The following is a 17,823-nucleotide window of genomic DNA, read 5'->3' as shown; positions in this document are numbered from 1 at the left end:
GGCTCCAGTGACTTGTTAGACTGCATTAACACATTTCCATGCCTAAAACCTCAGGGAGAGCATAGGGTGGGTCTTACTTCAACTGCCTTTGATCATTATCTACACCAAGATCCTCTTAAATATATTTACATCTAGTTTAGGGGTTATCTCTGAACTGCCACAGTGGCATAAAGGGGACTAAGTATACCCGAGAGCCATGCTGGCTGGTCTCCAAGACTTATGGTTTTCTAACTACTTCCAACAGTCTCCTTGCCTTGGGGAGATAACACTATTACTGTTGCCTGTCCTGCCGCTACTCCTTTAAAGTGTTGTTCAGTGCGTATTAATTGACTGCCTTCACATGAGACACATCTATAAGGAACCTTCTCCACAGTGCAAAGTAATGTCCCAGCTAGACAGATTGAGCCCTGCCTTTGGGTCTTCAAACCAGAGAGGTGCATCTTTCCTGGGAGATGTTGATGCTCCCTGGAGACAACCACCTCATCTGAAATTCTGCAGCTCCGGTCCTACTTAAGGTTAACCCTGCAAGAGGGAAGAGAAAAGACTTGATTATGCAATTATTTGCAACTTTGAGTTACAGAAGTGCTATTTGCATACTGTGATGAAGGCTGTATAAGTATTTACCCAGACAGAATCCAGCTTCCCGCAGTTAGATGAATTTTTGGAGTGCGATCAGTTTATGCTGAAATTATACGATGCTGGGGCTGCAGTTGTAGGGGAGTGAATTAGATGCCTCAAGATATTCCTTCCCAAACTATATCCCTAATCCTACTTAGTTTGCTCCCTGGGAAGTATAAATTTGAAAAATATTTGTTCTTTTTGACAGAGTGGTGCTCGAATCAATATTTCAGAAGGCTCCTGTCCAGAGAGAATTGTGACAATAACAGGCCCAACAGATGCAATTTTTAAAGCTTTTTCTATGATTGCACTAAAATTTGAAGAGGTAAGCAAATAAAATATGTTTGTTCTCTCTTCAAGTTGAAATACAAACACTGTTCGAATTTTCTCATGTTTGCTTTAATGTTAAATATGATTTGTTTAATGTTCTATTTAATAGCAATGAAAGTGGTTGTATTTTTATAAATGCTTTTGGCAGTAACGCTGAAGAAAAATAATGGGTCAATTTACAAGCTGTGTGATCATTTCTTTTGCTTTTTGGAGGCTTCAGGGAAAAGCAATTGCTTCTAGTAATGTGCACTAATGGTAGGAAAAATGTCTTGGAAAATTTCTGGTCCCATTGTGGGTTTGATTTGAAAAGAATAATTGCCTAACTTTTAGCTCTGTTTCTATATTATTCCATTTGGTATTGATGTAAATTTTATATATGTCAAAATGAATATATAATTCATTCAACTAGGAAATTTTTATTTTCAAAACAAACTCTGTGATTACCAGTTACCACATTTCAAGCTTGGCTTTTAAAATTAATTAAAATAAAGGCACTAAGAGTAAGTGAGGCAAGAGAGCACTCAATTTACTGTAGAATTACAGTTCTGTGCAGATACATACCTAAAGTGCTGGGATCTTTTCAAGTTTCATGGACCAACTATGATTAGATATGGTCACCACTTTAATGGGAAACCTCACAGAAAAGGCAGCAGGCTACAGAACATGAACCCTGGTAACTCAGGAGAGGATTTAACTCCCTCGACTTTCAAAAATCAGACGTCCAGTCCAGGCATCTCTCCTGTCCTCTGTGGAGAGACAGAGGCCCCTGCAGAAGGCGATTTACCCTCTGCTAAAGGAAGAGCTTGCAGAAAGGTGGACTGAATCACCTGCAACAGGAGAAAGGGGCTGTGTCTCTCCATCAGTAATTAAACTAAAGAGATTTGAATCCCTTTCTTATGAGTACTTATTTCTCCAAGTCAGTGAGGTTAGTCTCCACATCTCCCCATAGCACTGGGAGATGCTGGCATCGATGGGAAACATCAGCATGTGCCTTTATTTATCCATGGTGATTGTTCACATTTAGAGTAACAGGACTAGAAGAAAAGTCATCAGATGCAGTTGCCTTCTAGCATAAGCAGTATGTCTTGCAACCTACTTCACAGCATGATCAAAACCTAGTTAGATTTTTTCCTGCTTTTTCTTGATATTGGATCCACAACCTCAGTTCTCTGACAATTAGACACCTTCTTTTTACTCCTCACCTAAATTTATTCATGAGCAGTTTACACAGCTTTGTTCCTGTGCCAGCACTGGCCATTAGTTTAAATAATTCTTACCTTTCCATCCCTGAGGATTCCCCTCTTAGACATATTTTTAGAAACTAGTTTTATCCCCTCATACCCTTGCTTTTGCCAAAGTGAGCCAAGCTCAGTCTTTCAGAGGATGCATTCCCCACCCCTCTCATGACTCTAGTAGTCCCTTTCTACCTTTTCCCAGTTACAGTTTGTGTTAAATGTATGTATTAATTGCGGACCGGTTGCAAATGAAGTTCCACAAGGGCTTATTTAATGGCACTAACAGTCCTCTGTCCTGGCTATCATGCTAACATATCCCTACCGCTGCTAGAAATGCCTCACCTCCTACTAGTGTAATGTTTTGCACACAACCATGCTGTGCCTGGCGGGTAACCCCAGCTCCCACTCAGGTATTTTCAGTGGGAACCTCTTTGGTCTCGGCAGACATTCCTGTCAGCCCCCAGACAAATGACCCTTTTTTTTTATACTGCAAATGTTAATCCCATTTATATTTCTCCAATCTTTCATGGGTTTTCAGATCTTCCTTTGCAATATTCTGATGTTTCAACATGTTGATAAAGTACCCTGGTGTTGTGGCATGGTATATTTTGTAAGAATGCTATTTTTTTTTTCCTTACCAGTTATTAATGAGATAATAATGATTTTGAGGTTGAATCCTGCAGAACCACACAAGTAATTCTCTCCAGCCCAATTTTAAAACTACCTGTTCTCAGCTTTATCTCCTACCAGTCTTGTACCAATCCCTGTTTCTTCTAGCTTAAGAGGCAGCTTTGTGTACAGTACCATACCCTCCAATCCGTGGAGACCTGGAGAGAGCAGTCTCTCTTCTCTCTACACAAAAAACATGCTCTGCTTAAGGCCTTATCCTGAAAAATGCAGAGGGAATCATTAACAGAGATAATCCTTGCCAGTTCCCACCAGAATGAGTACCCAGAGGAAATAACACTGCATTTCTTATAAAAACATCAAACACTGCACAGCATCAGATCCCCACCCCACCACCCAACACCACATTGTCTTTGAAAGTGCTGTAGCTAGCAATAGGCAAAGAAATCTGGAATTCAGGCATCTGACTGGATTTTATGCATATTTACCCTTATAGATTTTAGAGGGTAGTCCGGACTCTTCATGTGGATATTAGCAAAGGGGTATTGGCACTCCCTGCAGATAAGGTACTGCGGTTATATTCTGAAATATCTGTATTTCATTTTAATATAATTGGCTTCTAGTATATTTAAAAGGACAGTGGTAAAGAAAAATATCTGATATAATCAGTTAGGTTTCCTAACATTATTCCTGTCAATAAAATGAGGTAACTGTAACACTTTGGAGGCAAAATAAAGCACTGCTTCAGAAATTAAAAATGAGCCAGCTACCAAATGTTATTTTTCCATGCATGTCTTTTTGTTGGAGATTTCTTCAGCCATTTAAAAAATTAAAAGTCCCAGAGCAGACAGTGCCTGGCCCAGCTCTGGTTATCACAGCTACCTTCAAACAGAACAAAAAAGATGCATGTGTGAGACTGATGGTTTGAGGGATTTTTTGGTATTTGTTATGCATGTCCACATGAAGCATTTTGACATGAAGCCCTTGAACCCTTAATTTCTACCCTACAGCTGTATAGCTGGGGACAAGCAGGTCTAGAAAGACATGGGAGCCCTGGAATGCTTTTCTAATATTAGCAAAAATCTCAAAAAGCATCAGATAGATAGGAAAAAAGGAAGATCTGGAGGAGTGTTCTCTGTGCTGTTGCTCTGCAGCCCTATATCACTCTGCTTTGACAACCTTCCTAATAAAAGTCGATTTTCTAGCAGCCTGATGATGAATTTACAAGCTAGGTAGGTAATTACATAAACAACTAAAGTATTCACTGCAGAGGAAAAAGAGAGTTGTTAAAAAATGGCACTAACCCAGGCAGACCACTGGAGTTGCAAGAGAGAACATTTTAGAGCAGTGAGTTCCAGACTGGAGGCTGAGAGCCAAGAAACGCACCTGTAAGTTCACTGGTGATTGGGGTGGCTCTGGTTTTGGGTATAAATATGCATAATCCACTGGAAGCACGTGGTACTTAAGTGCTGGAAAAAACAGCAGGCAGAGCTCAGTGGTCAGACCTTCTCCAAATAAATAAGAAAAAGTTTGGTGGAATCCTTTTTCATTTGCAAACATTTATGAAGAAATTGCTCAGCTCTGGGAATAAGGAGGAGAGAAAGGCAAAGCGATAAAAACTCATACTTGCTGTGGAAATTGGCAGGTTTAACATTTCATTTAGAAACCAGTAAAGAAGAATTTTGATACATTTTTCCCCAGAGGTTTGGTAGATTTCTGAGCTGCAAGGTTTGCTTGCCTTGGGAAGGCTTAGACACTGTGACTCTGGGATGCCAGGAGCTAGGGATGCTACAAAGCTTCAACACTAGGAGCTGGCTCTCCCACCACTTCCAGGTCCCCAGTTAGCCCGTCCTGGCTGAGGAGCAGCCCAGGCAAGCTGGCAGAAAGCCGTGCAATGTCCGGCTCTAGTGTCTGACAGAGCCCTGAGGAAATGGATGCAGTACCACAGAAAGTTAGAGGTTAAAGAAATAGGAATCTCCCAGTTTGAAAGATGATGGTTCTGAGAGAAGGTCTCCAGCCAACCCTACTAGAGAGCCTGCAGTTCTGGAGGGGATTTTTTTCTGCTCATTTCTCTTTTGTTGTGTTTTTAAGCTGGACAAACTCCTTTATGCACTCCACGCTGCTGAGCCTGCATGTTTAGATTTTTCTCTTTTTAAATGATGATGAGAAAAAAAAGAGAATAGCGGCTTCCAATTTTTGTGAAGTGCTTTTGAAGGCAGTAAGTGCAGTGAAGGCTTTGAGGCCAGGCTGCATATGATATGGAAGTGGGAGACATTATCAGGGTCATGATGGGTGGCTGAAGAGGGTTATTAACCTAGATCTGGATGATTGTGTGCCTTCACCTGACACAAACATGATCTAAGGAGATGGCATCTTCCAGCTGAAAAATTGGCATGACTTGCGCTTTATTTCAAATACACGGGTGCTGCAAAATTCTGTTATCCCTCTTGCTTTATTCTGGATTGCAATCTCTCACTGACATGGGCACTAAGCAAAATGTGAGTTACTGGCTGGCAGAGGAATGATTTGATAGCTGTCTTGTGGCATGCAGCAGTGCCTCATTCCGTTCAAGATTTTTTTTCTTCTCTTTCAAGCTAAGCGAGGTCACACTGAGCCATTTCTTGGCGGGAAGAATGCTGCTATCACAAATGCAGAGGTACTGCAGGAATCAGTGCTGGTGTCACTGAGCTCCTGCACCGGTTCAACTAGGCATGTGGCGTTGTTTAAAGTACGTTTGTTTTTTTTTTTTAATTTGGGGTCCTGATCACACAGTATAGGTACTCCTTTTTTTTTTTTTTTTTTAACAAGTGGTAGTCTTGGTAAGTGAGAATGTAGGGAATCACATCAGTTCTGTCTGCTGGAACTCCTGTTGTATCATGAATGAGTTAAATGAATATGAAATGCATGCTTTCTGTCGTTCCCGTCGTAATCTTTTGGGTAGCATTTCTGTGAAGGATGTAATAGCTCTGCCATGCCACCTCACAGATGGATGAGATGGTGTTTTCAGCTCACAGCTAGTGTTAGCAAACCACATTGAGATTCTCATGAGCTGTTGGACAGGTGCCATGCAGCTTGTGGCTTTTTTTTGTGATCCTAAGTGCTCTCAACAGCATCCCATCTATCAGTGGGAAGATAAGCTTTATCTTTTCCTCTGTGATGAAGACTTTAGAGGGATTGTTTTGTCTTGCCTGTAATATTTTGAACAAACAAAATATTTAAAACATTGTAAACCTTGCAACAAGTAGTATATTGAAATGCTCATAGAACATATAGTGTAGTCTCTTTGGATAATGAGATACACAGATATAGGTTACATTACCTGGATACAGGTAATTGCTGTTCTGCTGAGCTCTTTGTACTCCAGTTACACAGCTGTGATGGAAAAGATTTTAGAAATTATGTAGCACTACAAATACTTATGGATCTGCTACAAAAGAGAAATTAAAGCTGGGGCGTAGCAAAATATTTATCAAAATAATCTAATTTTCTCTGCCTCAGAGCATTCACAGATTCTTTGTCATTCCCTTTTTTAACCTTCTTTCTTTCTATCAAACCTGGCAAGAAATTGCATGAAATGTAAAGAAATATAGTAGAAATGTCCTAATTGAGATGCTGGAAAAGAGACCAAATCAGGATTTGGAGGCCTGTGAACTCAAAAGCCACTTTGTCTTTTCCATCTGCTTTGTCTGGTCTAATGACGGATACCACCTCCTCCTCCTAGTCTTGCCTCAGAAACTGTCCTCTGGTCCTGCAGTGGGGACCTGCAACGCCAGACAGCAAAAGGGTTCCTCCGGCACAAGCCGCTTGTGCGGTTTGTGCTTGTGGTGTATCACCGGCAGAGCCGGCGGCTTTTCCTGCAACAGAAACAAACCACGACTAGTTGCACGCTCCCCAGGTCTCCACAAAGAGCCGGGGCATTTGCTCTGAGACCTTCAGTGCTTACCGGGAATGACAAATCCTCCGCTGATTCTCACTGATGTTGTGATTACAGGACATAAACGCTTCAATGACAAACAGCACGGTGACAAGCAAACCCCCTGTAACACTGCGGCTCGTCGTCCCGGCAAGTCAGTGTGGATCCCTTATAGGAAAAGGAGGTTCCAAAATCAAAGAAATCAGGGAGGTAAGTCTTGGGATGTCTGCCGGGAACACCTGCTAGCTCGGCGTCCTACCGCAGCGTGCCTGCCACCATCGGCTGCTGCATTTTGTTCATCGCACGAACGTGAGCATGTGCTGAGTGAAAAGCCTGGAAAAGCCTTGCTCTGGGGGAAGCAGGGGTCCAGCACAGCTGTAGTCTTCTACCTTCCTTGAAGCTAAAGACCGGGGTGGGGGAAGAAAAAAAAGAAACAGCTTTACAAAGTATTAGTCTCTGATGCCCAACTTAGCAAAACAACAGTTTAGCAACAGAAATGGCTCGTGCAGTTTCTCTTCAGGCGCAGCCCCCTCCCCAGCAATACTCAGGTGATCCCAAGTTGGAGCGTTGCAGCCATTTCCAAATTAGCTACCACCCTTGCAGCCAGAGAAAGGCCCAAGTAGCACTGGGGAGTCCAGGTTAGTCGATCAAACGCTTAATCTACTTTTCAGAAAAAAATTATTTTCATACTCCTTTTCTGCTTCTCCCTAATCTCTCTGTGCCACAGGTGACCTGATTTCATGTATTCCAAACCCATATTGATTTTTTTTAACCCAGACTTTATCTAAAGGTATTCATTCAATGTGCTGTGCTAACAGCCACTTTTTCCTTTAACCAGAAAATGCAAAAATTACCATACGATGCCAGTTTTAATTCTTCCATTCATGACTGTAGCAACATAGCACATGCCAAGCCAAGGATCCAATGTTTGTAATAGTCAAACAATAAAATTAGGTACATGCTCAGTTATGTAGAGAAAATCTGAACAGGACATTTCAGAAAAATGGATTTTTATTCTGGAGAAAGTGACAGTACTCCTTCTAAATTTGTATTCTTTTCAACATGGGATGAGGTGTTGAATATCAAGATAACACGCTGATCAATTTCTTTCATTTGACTCTGTCAAAACAGAAGTTTTTGACAGGCTTTACCAAAGTGAAACTTCCTTTTTTTTATCTAAAATGTAGATTTGAGGCAGTAGGTTTCAGTGAGCTTTTACGTTTCATTTCAAATGTGAAAAAAGTTAATAGATATTTTTCTATCAAAGAAAATTTGATCAAATGTCAAAAAGGAGTGGAAAATCCCTCAATCAAAATTTTATATCCAGCATTTGCTATGAAATGTTAGTTTGTGGTAGCCTTGGAAGGAAAGTTGATGATAGAGGACAGTTAAGGGTCTCATCCCGTTGACTTTCAACTTCTTCCAAATTACTTCATTTCAATTCCAATTTGATTGTTGCAAGAGTTTTTTTTAACAAAGTTCCCTCTGAAGGCTTATCTTCACCTTTCAGGATTTGGCTCTTACTGAAAGGGTCTTTTCTCTCCTTCCGTACAGGGAAGTAAAAGCAGCATGTACCCCTTCCATTAGTGGACAGAGCTGCCAAAAGCTGTTTCAGAGTTTTTGTTGCCAAGTGAACAACATGATGTTCCTTCATGCGCCTCTTGCTTTGTAAACTGTGTTCATGAAAACATGCATAGGTTGTCTGCTGTAAACCCAGAGAACAACAATTCAGAGCCCTGCCATTTGAAGGGAGTCTCTGTGCTTACTGAGACCTGCAAATAAAAGGCAATTACAAATCAGGTATTTTTTTCTTGGAATGCTCTTACCTTATTTTTCATCAAAGAGTCCGGGAGTTATGCCCCTCAGTAGTCCTTATTGTCAAACTAGCTTTTGAGATGTGGGAGAAAGGAGTCACCTGATGACACTGAGGGGAAGAAAACATTATTTCTGTGCGGATGTTAGGGTCATGGGAAACCCTCTCTCTTTTTTTCTTTAATCCCAAAAAAGCTTTGTCAGAGAACTTTGTATAGATGGGAGAAGATACTCGTATGTGGAAGCGCGTTTCCTGGGTGGGAGGAAGGTGTTCGGTTTGCCTTACGCATGGGACATTTCTGGCTCAGATTCTGCACGGCCAGCGGACTGTTGGTGTTTGCGGCAGTCCGTGCCTGGGTGAGTTGGCAAGCCCGCCGAGTGGCTGCGCCTTCTTGCCCTGGCAGGCAGCAGGCAAAGCCAGGCTAAAGCCTTGCCACTGGAGAAGGCAGAGCTACTGCCAGAGCACACAGTTGGAGGCGACCTCAGCCACAAGACATGATTTCTCTTGGTCCTCCAGATCTCTTAGGTGTCCAGGAGAACTGTCAGGCAGCAGGAATCCAGCTGATTTCTTAGTTGTGTTAAAATAGGAGCAGGCGTGAGTGTGAACCATGTGCTGATGAGTGCTTAGCTCTAGGTTTTACAGCTGTCGATACTTTGGATTTTATTTTAAATATTGGCAACCTCACCCAGAGCACGGAGTGAGTGCTTTTAGGACATAGGTTTTTAAAGCTGAGGTTGGTCTGTTGGTCTGTATACATTAAATGACTGAAGTGATTATTCTGGTGAGCATCATTTCAGAAGCAATTACCTACTAGTCTAGTACAAGGAAGTAAAAGGATAGTGTTTGGCCAAATAGGTGTTTTGATAAGGCTAATGTAGCGAGAAGTCACGCTGCACATTTTCTTAAGCATAAGGGTAATGGACAAAACATTACTCATTTTTTCGTTGCTGACTTATGACCAAAGTCAAAGAATAAACAAGATTGGCACTGGAAGCAAATGCATAAATGACTGCAGTATTTGGCAGAGCATTTTGTGCTAGATGTAGAGATACCCAGAACTGTACGTTAAGCAGCAAGTACCACCAAACGGAAAAAAAAAGGAGCATCCAGCTCGAGATGTGGTCTAATTTCATCATCACATAACACACTGAGCGGCAATGGCACAAGGGATGGTCTTTTGTGTTCAGTCATGTACCCAGGAACAACATGTAGGGTTGCTGTACTATTATCAAGATAAGATTACAAAAAAAAAGAAAAGCATGACTGATTGATCAAATTATCGCAAAATTCCAAAGCCTAGTATAGAGCAAGGAATTGATATTCTGGCCTTAAACAGCACTACTGAACAGAAGATGCAATCAGTAATTTAATCAGTCTCTGGAAAGAAGAATAACATGTGTTGTAGGTAACCAGCAGGAAAACAGATTAACTCCTTGCTGACTGACACAAAGTCAATGGTTACTGAAAATACTTTTTTTAAAAAGCCCGAAATATTGCATTGCAATAACAGTCAGGAATAGATTTTGTTTGTAATACGTGACAGTGCTAACTCAATATGAAATGCCGTTTTTTTTTCCTGTTGACTGAAAAGGTCTTTTGGGATGTTTTGTGAAATAATGCCAGGGATTGTTTTGGCCTCATGTATTTTTTTCTTTCTTTGTTTTGTTGGGGTTTTTTTTGTTAACTAAAGTACATTAGTGCCAAGTTCAAATTTAAAAAAAATAAAACAAAACTGGTTCATTACCTCCTTGGGTTCATTAATGAGCTAAAAGTTGATGATGTGCATATATTTAATCAACACTAATTATAATTTAGAAGTGCTTTTCTACCATCCTGAACTATTCCAGAGCATAAGGCAGCCCCAAATTTCATCCAGAGAAACAAGTCAGCCATCAGGGGATTAAAGAGCCATTTATCTGCAACTCATTTAATTAGCAGACCTTCTTCAGTTATCAGCATTCTTTTCCTTTCTTTTTTTTTATTTTTGAAAAGTACTTCATTTCACCTTTTTCTTTTTTTAGTCACCATTGCAACTCTCTGAGGGGGTTAAAAGACTTGTCCTGAAATTCAGGTCACAGTTTGATTCATTAACAGCTACTGAGGACTAATCTTCCTAGGATGGGAGTGTTTGCAAATTGGCTTGAACAGGCAAATCCGTGTCCTGCCAGACCCCAATTACCCTGCCTGGGCATGAGTTTACATACGCGCTCTACCACATATCTAGCAAGGAAAAGACAAAAAGTTTAGAGGTGCATCCCCTCCATCACATTAATGAGTCGCTGGCTTTTGAGAGGTGCCGTTGCCTGCCCGACGGTGACGCTCTCTTTGCTTTGTCTCTGCTCAAGTCCACAGGAGCCCAGGTGCAGGTAGCGGGGGACATGTTGCCAAACTCGACGGAGCGCGCAGTGACTATATCAGGCACTCCCGACGCCATTATCCAGTGCGTGAAACAAATATGCGTGGTTATGCTGGAGGTAAGTGAGTGCTTGGCATCTCACCTCTCACTCGGGAGATGCTCAAACACATTATTAATTTTCAATTGCCCTGGGCTCCCCAGGGGTGCTGCCTGCCCTTCCTGTGCCAAGGATTTCGAGAGGACCCCGTTAGACTGTGCCCTTCCTGGTGCTTGAGAGCCTCTCGCAGCAGGGTTTAGCAAGACCAGGGCTCTCATGACACTGTCAAACAACAAACCAGGTCCAGCATGGAGCTGCAGGCCATTCTGAGAGAAAAGAATTTTACTCTGATGCAGAATAGGGCAGAAAACATCTAGGTCTTGTTTTAAATAGAAATAATTTAGATTTACCAGGACTTTTTGCTTCCTTAGGGTCAGGTCATTGCATAAGGCCAGGATGTTTCATTTTGATGGTAGTTTCTTAGCTCATAGATGAAATCACACAAAATTAATTTATATAAAAATCTGGGCATTTTAACCCTTGCTGAAAATGCCCATAATTTTGTGCAGGTACATTTCTCAACTGATTAAGTTGAATAGAAGTTTGAAAAAAAAAAAATATTTCAGCAAATCAAAATTAAATATTTTGACGTAGTAACCATAACTTTTGATGAGGAGCATGAAACATCTCTGCTTTTATCACATTCTCTGCTGGAAAATTTTCTGTGGTTTTTTGGTTTGGTTTGGCTTTTTACCTGTCTAATCAGGGGCTGTCTCATGATGATCTCCGACACCCTACTGTTCTGTTATTCTTTAAAGAAGAGAGAAACAGTGGAGTGTTTGAGACAGCACTACAGCTATTGGCTGTTCAGAAGTATGCAATGCATCAAAATGACATACAGCCTTTGCATCAAAATTTCATGCAGCCTAATGTAATTAAAAGCATAAAAAATAATAAATCCCCAGAGTTTTACTGGGTAAAAGTGACTCTCGTTTCAGTTTTTACTGGACTACTGTGAGGAAGGAATTTCTTTATAAAGATGCAAGAGAACAGAAAGATAATATTAAAAAATAATTTTAGTTTGTTAGAGATGGGGTATGTGATGGCAATACTTAGCAGCTTTGTGAATACAGAGTGTAGTCTATTGTCCAAGTGACATTTGTGGAATAAATAGTTATTTGCTAAAGAAGATGAGAGAAGCCACTTCTCAAAATCAGAGAGACACAGTCCTATTTTCCCACAGGTAGAGCCACTTTTTAAATAACCAGTTTTGACGTAAGAAGTATTTAATTTTAGCATTAGGCAAATCGTAAGCAGCACTAAGAAGACACTGGCTTAGCTACAGTTTGCTGTTTCAAATGTTTAAGAAAATGAATATGCTCTAATTTGCAGCATATATTTAATTTGGCAGCAAACACTTTCATTAACATGAAATACCTAATTATTTGTTATTAATTAATGGAGGTGATATTGTTGTTACCTTCTTTAGTTGTAGTTAATGCACTGAAATCAGGGCACCATTCTGCTAGGTGTTGCACAGGCAGCTTGAAGCCTTTTTTACAGACACATGCTCCTGCTTTATTTACAAGGAGAAAGTAACCTCGGTCAGGGGTTTTCCCTTTAGGTCCTTGCCTTGGGCTACAGGGAACAAACTCCCTTTTCATGCATTATGAAGGCCATGGTTATGCTCCTGCTGAAGCCGGGACAATTTTTCTCCAACCTTCCAGCTCAGTCAGACGAAAGGCAGGGTCAGGCTAGTCATTTGCAATTAAACAGCTGACTTAACTGAGTTAGTAAAACAAGAAACCTTGATGTGTAGCAGTGTAGGAAAGATCGATAAGCAGGAGATGTGCTCGGTGTTAACAAAGCCAGAGCACAGGCCGGACTCTTCCAAAACATTGACAAATTTCAAAATTGTGCTTGTGTTTCCTGAAATGCCTTGACATGCTTAATGAAGCTTCATAGTTTCATCCAACAGTAGCGGTAATGAAGCCACGAGTGCCAGCACTGCCTGTTTTGGCTGTGCAGTCGGGACCTTGGCTCTTCCCCTCGAAGCCCAGACAACCGGCCTGCGGCTTGCTTTTGGGCTGTTGGGGTGGAGGGCAGGGTGGGCTGGGCTGGGTTAGGTGCATGCCTTGTTGTCTGAGGTGACCAAGATAAGTGATTTTTTAATACGAGCTCTGCTTCATTCTGCATTTTGATCACTTTGTGTTTTTGTCTGCAGTCCCCACCCAAAGGTGCCACCATCCCCTACCGTCCCAAACCTGCCTCTGCACCTATCATTTTTGCAGGTGGCCAGGTAAGAGCAGACACCATTCTGGCTTCAGCTGGAAACCACACCGTCTTGGCCCAACCTCAGCCAGCGCCTGTTAGTTTTCAACTTTTACTCTTTTTTGCCTGGTATAGTATTGATGTGCTTTGTATACTCTGTGTGCTTACAGTTTGCAGGAAAGGAGAACACTGCATTGCAAACTTGATGCAAAATTGTGATGACTGATATTTTACCAAGATTTAAAATTAAATTCTGTAATTAAGAAAAGTTTGCCCTTCTGCAAATTGAGACGTGTCCAAATCAGACAGTCCCTGAGGGGGACAAAACTGCTTATCGTAAGGGTTGTTTTTTTTTACTCCTAACTTGCAGCTCCGCTAGCAGTATAAGCAGTTTTGTCAGTTTTCAGAGATGATCAAACAGCAGGATGTCTCTGCTCATGAAAGGCATAATTTTTTTTTCATAGTTTTGATGTTTTTTAGGACCAAATAGTGCATTTTGCAGTTAAAATTTACACACATGTAATTTCTGCTGCTTATAGTCCCTCAGGACCAAGTAACAATGGGGTTTGAGGTTACAGGAACTCTGTGCGTGCAAGTGTAGACTTTCCCAACCGTGGCGAGCAACAGCTTGATTGATAACACAAGAACAGCGTTCCTGTTTCTTTTTTCTATGGTGAAGTTTTGACAATTCATCTTCATCTTAAGCTATACCAGTTAGGGTTCTCCTCTGCCTTTAAAACCCCATGTGCGATGTGACTCTTCCTTGTCTTTTGATAATGCTCTGAAATGGGTCTGCAACGTGCCACTGAGACGTGGCAGGAATTTTCTCTGCCGTCATCCATTGCAGTTTTAGTGCAATGTTTAGTGCAGTTTTAGTGCATCCATGCAGTGAAGTTTTAGTAACTGATGAGCCAGCAATGAACACAGCTGATATGTACCCTAAAAACACCATAGGGGGCTCACAAGGGAACCCATATAGCCAAGAGGTTAAGAGCAGCACTGCCCAGGTATGTGCAATGGTGGAGGAGTGAGATGCTGCAAGCCCTGCCCAACTCAAGGGGAAACTGATCTCCTAAATCTGGCTTAGAGGAAGGCAGCCATCTCTCTACTTGGGATTCATGCATGTGAAGCCTTTCTGGCAGTAACGTACCCCCACCCAGCCAAATCTTTTCTCCAAGATGACAACAGGGCCTCTTTTTAAGCAGTTATCCAGTGGGAAGAGCTACGCAGCTGCATGGTAGAACATCTGCAGGCAGGTCCCACCTCCTGTCCCATTAGCCCAGCCCAGGTCATCACTCTGTTGTGGGGTGTAGGGTGCGGGCTGCTGGCACAGCAGCCCTAGAGACCATGTCTCACCCCAGTAGGTAATTCAGAGGTCATATGAGAAGCTGGACACAGGGTTCCTGGTGGGGCAGAGGGTACAACGTGTTGTTAGTATTGTTGGTGGCATGACAACATGCACCACCACAATCTGCCAGTTTGTAAGGAAGCTCCTGCACATCTCAAGCATACGCCAAAGCCCCATTGCTTCTGACAGGCCCTTGTAATGAGATTTCTCTGAATTTTTGTCTCAGAGTTTTACCTTGTACTCTGTAATGATATGTTGTGGTGTATATCTAGATTTTCATAATCTGGATGTAGCAGCTTTCAATTCCTGGTGTTCAAGCCTACCACTCTTAGTCGTCTTCAAACGAAGGAATCTGCTTCCTTAGTGACCAAAGTTGAACTGAAATTTAAAATAATTTGCCAGAAATTCGTCTACGATTGAAAGTTCACAATAATTTACTCCATATATGTGTTTACACTGCAGTGCTTTCCTTTGAGAAATATGTGTGTATATATGCAGCAGCCCATGTTATCAGTATTGTAATTGCCACTACCTTCAAAGACTGTCTCTGTATATGATTACTCAAAAGTATTGAAACCGTTTGCTAGAGTGCTCTAAGCAGTTTGTATAAATAATTGAAAGTGTCCTATTTTAAGGTCTAATAGCTCTTGTCATCTTCAGTTTTATCAGTTAAAGAAGTGTTCTCACTTTTCTGATGCAACCTTGTTGACATGAGAAAGAGTGTAAGAGACAGACACTTTCTGTGTGCTCTGACTAAGCAGACTTTTTAAGAAAATGCTTAAGGTGTGTTTGGGCATCAGTATGGAAAGACACTTCACCCAGGCTTCACAAGTGGAAATTAATACTGAAGATAAAATTTTATCAATCAGCAGTGTTAATTCCATCCAACCTTTTGGCTACGCCATCAGAAGTTATTTTTCCATTCTAAATTACATCATGGCTATCTTGAAAGGTTTTGGTTTGTTTAATGGTTGCATATCAAGCACACTAGCAAAATCAAATTTCTAGTTTTCCTTAACAAGATGAGGTTCTTCTGCTTTAAGTATTGCTTTTAATTCTCTTGTGCTTCTTCGATACTATATTGCATGACAGAACTAAAAGGAAGCTGAACACTGTCCTGCCCTGCTCTGCCCCTTACCAATATTTAGCATATGCAGTCGTTAAATAAAAAATAAATCCAGCACTCCTGCCGGATGGAAACAAATTGGAAATTGCTACCCACTGTGCTACATTGCCGTTTACATGGGTACTCACAGGGTACAGATTTGCTTTATGTCTCATAGCAGTTTTATGGTTTAAATTGAGGAAGATTTGTAGACCAGGTCATTCCTGCTGTTACTAATGTCAGTATGTCAGTAGGAAAGTTGCCTTTGACTTTGATGGAAGCAGACCCATAGCTCCTGTCCTTAGTGAAACGTTACAGTACGGATGTCTCAGTAACCTCTACCAGGCTTGTACTTAGTATGCCTCAGCCACAGAAGGGCACAGTTCCTCTGCCAAGGGGTAAAGCAGTCAAAGACAGTTTTTCTCAACCTAAATCAATCAAATGACCTTTTGGGAGCCTAAGAAATTAAGAGCTTTTTTTTTTTTTTTACTGGGAAAGAAAATTCAAGACCCATCTTGTCCATGCTGCTTTGATGGTTTTCATTGACAACCAAATAAGAGCTAGGCCGAGTTCTGCATGTTCACTACTTTTGTTATTTCTCCAGTTTGTTTGCTTCCTCATATGTATACATGGAAGTATGAGGGAGTGGAGTGATGAGGAAAGGGGTGACTTCAATTAGGTTCGCTGGTGATTGTTTTGCGGTGCTTTCTTGCTGGTTTGCAGACCACTGCTTGGGAGGCAGCCATGTAAAAGATGTTCTCTCAGCTGGGTTTGAAGTAAAGCCAAGATCAGAAAGGACACTTGTGATGCAGCACAGAGGCTCAGAGACCAAAGCATGGTTTCCAAACCCGCTGTTTGCTCATGGACTTAAGCTCCCGCCCAGTGCCGTTTCCAGCTATAACCTCCCTAAGGCTGCTCTTGCGCTTGGCTACGCACAGAGCCCCCACTCAGCAAAGCAGTGTAACATCTCCTTAAGGTTGTCCTCATTTGGTAAAACACCTAAACACCTGCTTTGCTTGCTTGAATATGTGCTTGCTTAAGAGCCACTGACAGCCGTGATCCCGTTTTGGTGAACTGGAACTTTTTCTTGTAATTTATAAACCATCCATAATGGCCATCCCCTGTAGGTGCACGTGAGTATGTATGCCCATGAGCATCCCATTGAGCCCAGTCACACACACTTCTGCCTGAAAACTGCTCATGTGCATACTGTTTGCAGAATTGAGGCCTTGCTTTATAACTAATTTAAAAACTAAATGAAATGTTTCTTCTCCAGAAGAGAAATTCTGCTGCAGAAATGTGCATTAAGCAGTTGGAGCATTAAAGGTTTTAATATCCGAATTCCATTAAATGAATTGTTTTATCATTTGCAGAGGATTCATTACTTTCTAAGAGGCCTTTTGTCAAATAAGCATTTTGCCAACTAAGCTAATCAGCTCTGTTCCTGTTTATAATTCTCCCACTACAAATATTTGTACGTTATAATTTGTCCTTCTGCTTTCCTGCCTGTCTAAGCACAAGCACATTAAAATCTTTCTGACATGCTGTTGCATTCAGAAAAGCCCTACAGGATCTAATAGAAAATTACAAACTCCCTCTATTTTTTTCTTTGTAGGCCGTTACAGAGAGTTGAACAGAGCCAGCAGGAGAGACGAAGGGCCTGGCTAAGTAGTGCCAGGCATGCCACTGTATCCCCCCTCACTCATGTGCTTTTTTTGCCTCCCCCACCTCACCCCAGTGCTGGCAGGAGCAATGCCAGAAACTGTAGCCCTTGCGCTGCTCTTGTGCTGCAGAGAGGCTGGATTTGGAGGGGGGATATTTGGTTTCTTGCGGAAGATAAGACCACCATGCTGGGGGTCTCCATCATGCTCCTGTCTCCAAACTGGCATGCTGGCCCCGTGCCCAGGCGCTGCAGGGCAGGCTGCCACCCAGCACCCATGCTCACATACCCGCTGGCATGGCAGCCTGGGGCGTGAGTCCCGTGGGATGCACCAGGGCACATGTTTGCTGGCATTTAGCATCTGTGGCTGTCAGTAGCCAGAAGAGGTGGCTCGGAGCTGCACACAGTAGTCAGTAGTTGGATGTCAGGGCAGGAGATCCCCCGGGGGGGTCTGCCCCATGCTTGCTGCCTCAGCATCAGCATTTCTCTGTGTGCATCAGTGGCACCGGG

General features: G+C 42.0%; 1 protein-coding gene across 1 annotated transcript in view; it reads left to right on the top strand.

The window, feature by feature from the left end:
* The window catches only part of LOC309596484 (poly(rC)-binding protein 3-like), a gene marked incomplete at both ends in the record, with an annotated part of 51,208 nt that overhangs the window by 15,933 nt on the left and 17,452 nt on the right, over positions 1-17,823 (top strand). The window contains 4 exons of the mRNA XM_082324747.1: positions 827-943; positions 6,802-6,933; positions 10,882-11,010; positions 13,154-13,297. Of these exons, the coding sequence (XP_082180873.1) occupies positions 827-943; positions 6,802-6,933; positions 10,882-11,010; positions 13,154-13,297 (522 nt within the window). The remainder of the gene's footprint in view (positions 1-826; positions 944-6,801; positions 6,934-10,881; positions 11,011-13,153; positions 13,298-17,823) is intronic.

The sequence above is a fragment of the Platalea leucorodia genome (genome assembly GCF_965183815.1).
Source record: "Platalea leucorodia genome assembly, chromosome: 1".
Taxonomy (NCBI): Eukaryota; Metazoa; Chordata; class Aves; order Pelecaniformes; family Threskiornithidae; genus Platalea; species Platalea leucorodia.
This window is presented reverse-complemented; position numbering and strand designations above follow the sequence as displayed.